This window comes from Phragmites australis, chromosome 11, assembly GCF_958298935.1.
Source record: "Phragmites australis chromosome 11, lpPhrAust1.1, whole genome shotgun sequence".
NCBI lineage: Eukaryota > Viridiplantae > Streptophyta > Magnoliopsida > Poales > Poaceae > Phragmites > Phragmites australis.
The window spans coordinates 6,120,968-6,129,693 of NC_084931.1; the positions used below are offsets into that span (position 1 = coordinate 6,120,968).

At 41.5% G+C, this 8,726-nt stretch overlaps 1 protein-coding gene across 1 annotated transcript; it reads right to left on the reverse strand.

Annotated features, from left to right (window-relative positions):
- Positions 1-1,965: 1,965 nt before the first annotated feature.
- Positions 1,966-7,080, reverse strand: LOC133885815 (probable beta-1,3-galactosyltransferase 12). The gene is made up of 7 exons (XM_062325563.1): positions 6,519-7,080; positions 4,540-4,689; positions 4,363-4,445; positions 4,185-4,284; positions 3,711-3,824; positions 2,856-2,998; positions 1,966-2,507 (listed from the first exon to the last, which is right to left on the reverse strand). Exons 1-7 carry the CDS (start codon positions 6,947-6,949, stop codon positions 2,413-2,415), a joined length of 1,116 nt encoding a protein of 371 aa, XP_062181547.1. The 5' UTR covers positions 6,950-7,080; the 3' UTR covers positions 1,966-2,412.
- Positions 7,081-8,726: the final 1,646 nt, after the last annotated feature.

An 8,726-nucleotide genomic window follows, 5' to 3' on the forward strand; every position in this document is an offset into this window, starting at 1 on the left:
AAAGAGGCGGAGGCCGACGGATCCGGTGGAGGCACGCCATGTGGCTACTCAGGCGGGGGTGAGCACGTCAGGCGGCGGCTCGGGTGGAAGCGAGCTCGCCGGCGGCGCTGTGAAGAGCAATGGGGGTGGCAGTGACGGGCGGATCTAGGAGGTGGTGGGATAGATCAAGAAGAGCCGATGAGAAGAGTTGTCCGATCGGGAGGTGGTGGGACTAGATCTCGGAACGGGTTGCTACGAGCCTAAAGAAACCTAGCTTTAATACCATATTAAGAATAGTAACTTGTATTCCCTTAAAACCGTAGACTAGTATATATAAATGATAATACGCAAAGAATATCTTATAATATGAGAATATTACACATGGCATTATATATATCTTACAGTACCGACGACCCAGCTGAATATTGATAGCACGTAGTGGCTGGGAGGTGAAGTGCATGGCCCTAAACCATACTGCAATTTATTTACTTCAGCTATTACAATGACAACGTACGTAGAGTAGCTTATTAACTTGTACTAGTAGTGCGGTGGTCGTCGTTTACTTGTGTGAAATCTCAACTGGTTTCCCATACGATAGAATTAATTATATATCACCCAAGTATGCAAAATTAAATTTCATGTGCCGTCGGGGTGTATGTGGCAGCAACATTTGGCCTACTACCTACAGAGGACACGGGTTTTAGTTTGGGAGCCAAAAAGACAACTTTATTTCTGTTTATTTGTCTGGAGGAGCTGAAGAATTTGGAGCAATAGGCCAACAGTTGTGCACAACTTTATTTCTGTTTAAACAACAGTTGTGCAGAACAGACATTCGTAACTGTTGTTTTAATTTATAGTGTCGCACAAGGTGCCGCGGATTAAGGAAATTAACCAACTTGAATTGCCATCAATCGATCATTAGTATACTCGTTTCCTCTATCGTTGCCAAGAAGGAATTTAAGTGTGTGTATGGTTACACTCGACGAAAAGGTGGTTTGTTGATAACCAACTCTTGTTCATGGTTTGTTGATAACCAACTCTTGTTCATGTTGCAAATCAAGTACAACAAACACTACATGGTGCAAACTAATTAAGTGCACATAGGGCCTCGTTAGCCCGGGCTGGCCGTCGAGACTTTTGGCTTGAGCTCCGGTGATCAAAGGCGCTGCTCCCGGCCGTGCGGCCTGGTTGACACGAATGGGGCGCCGCCGCCCACGCGTTTGCTTCCTTCTTCCTCCAGCATTCACTCAACGGAGCCATGCGGCGACCGGCCGGGGCGAACGGAACGTGCCGACCCACCGGTTGGCGTCGCCGAAGCTCACGCGGCAAACTGCTCTCTGCTTACTACCCCGGACTCGCCGCCCCCGTTAATGCGTTGAGTCGGATCGGAAGGTCAGGTGCCGCGGATGCGTCGGTGCGTGTCCTTCTATGCACGCGCTGACTGGAATAAGCCCTGCTTAAAATGCGAGAAATTACCCTACGATCTGTTCGGGAACCAGCAATTTCGTGACAATGTAAGACGAATTTTATAGGTAACGGTATACTCCCGCATGAAGTTGTGAAGTTCCCGTGTTACAAGCAAACCTAATACGTATCTTGTAAATGGAAAACTACAAAATTGCCTCACTTGGAACACAACCTTAGTGTAAGACATGTGGCATTGACTTTGTTTAAAACTTTAAGTTAGTCTTCCATCCATAAACTAAACTCCAATACTAGTGCAACCACGGGAGATACTATGACTAGGGGCCAGCCTAACACAGTAACACTGTCGTACGATCTCATTTGGAACGTAGAAAAGGACATATCAAGCTCAAGTCATTGAAGATACGAAAAGGACATATCAGGGTGACGAACATAACGACGGGAGGTGGTCGAACCGTTGTAGTAGGGCACGAGGCCACTAGAGTGTATACACACAAAAGCATAACACCCGTACGTCGTACCATTGTCATCCCAAAACGAACACTAGCACAAGGTCCGGGATGGTACAAACAGAGCAAGAATAAAGCAATATCAACCGTCTGGTCGGCAATGCACAAGATGAGATCACAAGGGTGTGTACATCTATATACATCAGTGAGCATGCAATTGAGCGAATGATTCACTCCTTGCTGCCACAGGATGGGAGAAATGCTCCCCCTTAACTACTAAAAGTAGATCGCTTCATCTGAACCTACATTCATCGTCTGTTGTTTACATTGCTCAATTAGGGGTATGCACTCAGATACTACGTGTCGTGTGATGGTATCAATGCTTCTCCAGGAGCTCTCCAGCAGCAAGAATGAGCAGGAAGGTCGCTGTCGGAAGAAGGCCACTAAATGATACATCAGTATAGAAACAAATGGAGTGGACGAGGAATCGGATGTTCCAACTGGCAAGCATTCAGCATCACCATAATAACCCTTTGAAGGGCCAAAAATGCGCAAGTTTCTACTGTTCCTCCACCTCAGGCGGCAAAGTTGGGCCTTTCGAGCACAAAGTGGTGTTGTGAAGCTCCTTTATTTTGTCAACTATGTTACAAGAACCTGGAATTCAATAACGATGACTTCAAACATTTGTTGAAGTTTCCGTGCGTGGGCTTGAGCCAAAGAAACGAGTCATGAGGTTTATAGTGATTTATCTAATTAGTTAATTATGTTGAACTAGAGTGGATCAATGGGATCGATCCATGCCCATCCCTACTTATTTCATATCACTAGTCATGAGATATCAAATATGTTATAGATACTGATGAAAGGGAGGGACGTAATAGGCATTCTGCTCTCATTAGTAGTAGAATTATTAGATGGAAAAATTAACTCAGTGTATGATAGTTTCCCCATCAGACTTTCTATCACTAACAATTTGAGACTGCTAGTTTACTGGAGACATACCTGAACATTTCTTACTGTCCCATACAGCAATGGATGTAGGAGTGCATGTAGGATCACACAATGCACGGTTGTCTTCATGCTTTACATTCATGGAAAGCATCCATGCGCCAATGGTGACATCTTCATAATCAAACATCCTTAAGCTGGGAAATGCACAAAGGGGATAATTACTATTTGAAAAATACAAGAAACAACGAGCAAAAGGAAAAAGATGGCAACAAGAAAATAATGGAATAAACTAATATTCTGCGAACTCAGCATTACCATGATCCTACAGTTCATTTGGTTCTTACAACTTAAAACAATTATACTATTAATGCAAAATATGGATACTCGGGTGTATCCTGCATATCTTTGAATGCAAACATACATGCAACTAAATACAATGTTACATGAACACGGACACCTGTGTTGGAATCTGACTCGGATTCGGGTTTCCAATTTGGCAAAGAAAATTTGGACACACGAAATACAATTCGGAATCCGACACGGGTATCGGAATCCGACTCGGATTCGGGGTGTCTGGTTCATAAAAAAAAAAATTGGACATGGGTGTCCAAGCAACATCAACTAAATATCAAAATGATGTTTCTTAGATACACAAAATCCTTGGACTAATGTACTCCTATGTTTTGGGTGAAATGGAAGGAATTCCAAGAGCGAATGCAAAATGTGGAAATTTGGATGCAGCCTTCATATGTTTAAGTGCAAACATACATGAATTCCAAGCATCTGCATGATATTTTCTTGGATGCACACAATAGCTTTCCCATGTTTCCGGTGCGAAGAAAGGTCAACAAAATTATTGAAGAGCTTCCACTCTTTGTTACAGATGGAAAAGGATAACTGACCAACCTATCATTCTTTGCAGTAACTAGAGCTCCAACCACCTCAGAAGAAAGAGCATATATGGAACCAGATGCATGCATGAAGTACTCATTGCCTAACAACTCCCATGAACTTTCGTACCTGAAATTTAGACAGAAGCACCAGTGTCAATGAAAAATATTATTGTTCTATTTCAGAGCAATAACTAATGTATTGATATTGTAAGCTAATGACTAAATATATAAAATACACGAGGACTCATACTCTATATCAAAATCAACATGGTGCTAAAAGTCTACAGACTAATATCATTAACAGACATGATCACTGAATGGTCATCCAAGACGTAAATGGATGATGCACCAATATACCAACACATTCTATGGGTGCTGTCGTAATTTGGAGTTAGGAAATTCAGTATCTCATAGAAGGGTCAAGTGTGTAAAAGAGATGTATGTCAATCAATTTAGAAGCAAGATATGACCCAGAATTTCAACTGACCATTTCATATTTGGATCATTGACAACTGGTCCCTTCTTCATGCAACCAACATAAGTCCGGTGATGAGGTCTGTCCTTGGCAAGAAGAGCAGCAAGTCTATCTGTATTGGAAGTATGACAGGTGTCATGTAACAGATCTAAGCAACAGTTTAACTGTATAACGTGATCACTGACTTTACCTGGGCGCAGATAGATATCATCATCAGCTTTGACATAGAATTCTGCGTCAAACATGTGATAAGTTGCTTTGAAAAATGCTAACCTATTAAATGGGTAACGAAAGGGGTATAGATGAGATTAATCCCATGTAAGTTCGCAGTTACAAATACAATGGTACAGAGTGTACACAAACTTACATTCTCAGTGGGGGCTTTGTATCCTCATCAGCATCAATAAACAAGAAGTCATGATACATATCCACCTCTTTCTGAAGATCTTCCATTTTTTCTTTGTCCTTTGTCCGTCCAATGACAAACCTAAAAGATAAACCAGTTCCATGCTCCAAACTGCAAGATGGAAGAGAAGGCCAAACTAAGCATATGTTCAACAGGTTATTTACAACTGACATGTTGACAACAGCAAAAATGTTTGACCAAGTAAACCATTTTGCCAATGAATGATCTTAACTAGAGACATTGGAGGATCCACATTGTTACTTGGACACGGGTCTCAGAATCTAACTCACATTCGAGTGTTTGATTTGGCAAAAATAAATGAAACATGAAATGTTACTTGGACACGGGTGTCAGAATCCGACTAGGATTCAAGTATCCAATTCAGTAAAATAGAAATTGGATCTTTGTATATTCGAATGAAGGTTTGTAATCCCAATGGCACTTGTGTGCATATATAATTATATGAAAAAATATTTTGGTAGAAAGTTGGTGTACAAAATACTACAGTACACAGAATATTGTGCTAGTTTTGCATCCTCAACACTCAATTCCTAGATGCACCACCGATTAGAGATGAAAATTTTCAACTGTAATTAATAGTTGTATGAAAATCTGCTCTACTTTAACCATATTAAACAAAGAGGTCATATATGATAAGCTCCAAACAGATTAGAAATGTTCATTTTATAGAGGGCATATTGAGACACAATCAAATGTTCATTTTATAGAGGGCATATTGAGACACAATCAAACTGTTTTTTAATGAGAAAATTTGTAAGCCAGCATTTTACATCGAGTTCTTGCAATGTGATATATACAAACAGAGAGCGCTATAAAATTTCAAAGAAACTAATCTATTTGGCCTCCTATCCCCACACTCCACACACAGTCCTAGTCTAAAGCGACCATAAAAACCCTTGTGACTTCTGTACATTGTGGTTTTGTACTCAGTCACCATACCTCTTTTTTTTTTTGTGTCAGCACTGCGAAGTTTCAAAACGGTAAATTGTATTTATGCTCACTACATTGGCACTACACCGTAAAACGTGACAAGTTGTGCCAGGAATTCATTTTATAAAACGGTACAAAGTACAAAATGGCACCCTCTTTTTTTCTTCGGACAAGGAATACAGTAACTGAAAACAGAGTCGTGTAAAATGGCAGAATTCTCCGGATTAGGTACACAGCAACACTTAAAGCTCCAAGGCAATAGCAAAGAAAAACTGAAGTAGCAACATTCGACGCTCCAAGGAAATGATCTTGCTCAATGGACGTGTCATTTACTTCAGTTATTGAGTCTTCAAGGGCGCTTGCTATACCCCAATTTGTATCGTGTGAACTATGAACACATGAGAACTTGTGTTTGCCAAAATGACTAGATGTGCATTGCAAATATAAATTCCACTTCTAATGTAGGAATGTGATTTAAAATGATGGAACCAAATTAGAATTACAATTTGAAGTTGTCATGTCTGCTGATTTGCTCATTTCTCCTATATTTGATAGAACACCATAAGATTGTGAGGTGTAGATCATGTTGGCAATCATTCACGGGAAGTCAGATAATGGTAACTTGTGGAAACAATCAAATAGCCCAAAGTTGTACGACTCACCCCACCCTGCCCTATTGAAAATATGTGTTTAGTCTAAAGTACAATTAAATCAAAGAATCGTCCATATCCATAGTTCCTAAGAGCTAGCGTTCGCAATTCGACCAGACGATGGAGTGATCTAAACTATGTAGCAGAAAAAATGGAAGTAACAGCAAAACCACAAGCAACGTCTTAACAGATCCCATCGCGGCATAAGCTTGACAAGCATTCCAGCTAGAAGCTTCTAGTATAAGCATGGCACGAACAGCAACAACCTAGATCAAGCATCTACCCAGATCCAAGCAGCAGGGATGGAGGAGCCAGCAAGTTTGTGGGAGTGTGCGGAACCTTACGATGCCTTCGGGGTTGGGCGGGAACCAGGTGGCGCGCAGCGCGGCGCGGCGGGCGGCGGATCCGAGCTCCGTGTGGACGCCGACGACGGCGAGCACCTTCTCCCTGTCGTTGGCGGAGTAGTTGCGGTGCGAGGAGGAGGACGCGAGGAACGAGCGGAGCGTGTCCTCGGCTTGGCCGCAGCGGAAGCCGACGGGTGGCGGCTGCGGAGGAGGCAGACGGCGGCGGGCGGAGAAGGCGAAGGCGAGGGAGGCGGCGGCGATGAGCAGACAGGCGGCGGCGAAGAGGATGAGGAGGCGGTGGGCGGAGGCGGATGGGGAAGTGAAGGTGGGGGTGTAGGGGCGGCGCGGCTTGGCCTCGTCGTCGGAGCGGCGGTAGGGGAGGAGGTCGTCGTCGTGGTGGCGGTGCTTGGGGTGGTGGAGCGGCATTGCTCGGTTGGTCCTAGAAGGTTCTAGAAGGGAGACGAAGTGAGAGAGAGGTAGGAGAGGGGGATTGAGCTGCTTTGATCGATCTGATCGGTCTGATCTGACTGTCCTTTGGGTTTAAGCTTTGCTTAATTACGGACACACTCCACTTCTACTGCTACCCTTTTGACCGAGCAGGAAGGGTGGCTAAGTCCGGTTAGGGTTGGATAGATATTAAATTTGATTTGATTCTAATTTTTACTGTGTGCAAAACAATTCTAACCCTGGATCTGACAAAGACCCGAAACTCAATCGTGGTGTAGGCTCTCAGTCGTGGGCGAAGGGAGTCGGGAGGGGGAGGCACTGCAAGAGCCGCACAAGAGATGGAAAGTGACTGCTTCGGACCCAGTCCGAATAGAGGCTCGTGGGACACCCGGGTGCAAATTAAGTCTTTTTTTCTGAACCCGATCTAAATTAGATCTCGATCTGATTGTTCTATAGGACAATTTCTACACTTGAATCTTTTCTCACCGGGTCTAAAATCCAGTATCTCGATCCGATCCGATCCACTTTCATCCTTAACCAGCAGTAATTTCACTATTTTTCTAAGGTGCAAGTTTTACATGTTTGACCCCAAACCTACTCCATTAAACTAAAAATAAACTTCCACTTAATTGTTAATTCATTTTTCTCTTGAATTCAGAGGGTGTGTACGGTGCAGTACACCAAGTCATCAATAGTTCTATGTTAACATTGTGGATAATGACACAGAAGAATGCTTGGGTAACGGTCCAGCTCCGTGGAAAAGCCACTGGAATCAGGGGCGGGCTAACTAAGGACACGGGTGTATAGATATATACACTACCTGAAAAACAGATAAAAAAAATGAAATAAATAACAAGTCATAATATAAATTATTACTGATGATAAAAGTGATGAGTCATCCTAGATCAGTCATAGGTGACGGATCCTAACTGTGACCCGTCACCTATTACGACTCATAAATAACGCATCATCTTAGCCAGTCATTAGTGACAGGTCACAACTTGATCCGTCACCAATAACTAACTCATCAGTGATGGGTTATCCTAGCCAGTCGTTAGTGACAGATCAAGTTATAATCCATCATCAATGACTTATCAATAAATTGAGCTATCATTTAATGTATTGTGTAATATATACTCCTAGGTATTCATATACTTAGGTTTATATATATATATATCATTTATGATTATTTTTGTAGATGTACATGTTCGATATATAGAGCTATCATTTTATATGGTGTAAAAGTGCATGTACTTCTAGTTTATGTCATGTGTATGTATATATATGTATAGTAGTACAAACATATACTCATATATATGTGTATCCTATGTTATTTTTCTCTATTCGTCAGAGGTATATATATATATATATATATATATATATATATATATATATATATATATATATATATATATATATATATATATATATATATATATATAATATACAGTCTTGGGAATATATATATGCATATGATGCTAAATTTTTTTATTTTTCTTTTATTTTTTTCTCACCTCAGTAGCACTATAATAGGAGTTATTGTACAATTTTGCTCAAGTTTAATGTAAGGGGTGGCGGCTATAAACACAAACGCGTATTTCGAAAATAGTATAGAAACTTCCACGAGCGAGAACACAATCTTCCAAGCCGTTTTGGCCTAAAAAAATCTCCGAACCCAACAAGATCAGGGAGAAATTAGTGTAACTTTTTCTGTAGATGTTCGTAGAGTGAAAAAATTTTGAAATCAAAATTCGTA

Coding starts and splice junctions, on each gene's coding strand:
- LOC133885815 (XM_062325563.1), bottom strand. CDS start 6,949: ATGCCGCTCCACCACCCCAAGCACCGCCACCACGACGACGACCTCCTC. Junction 4,446..4,539: donor ACAAAGCCCCCACTGAGAAT/GTAAGTTTGTGT, acceptor CCCATTTAATAG/GTTAGCATTTTTCAAAGCAA. Junction 2,999..3,710: donor GTTACTGCAAAGAATGATAG/GTTGGTCAGTTA, acceptor TGCATTTCCCAG/CTTAAGGATGTTTGATTATG.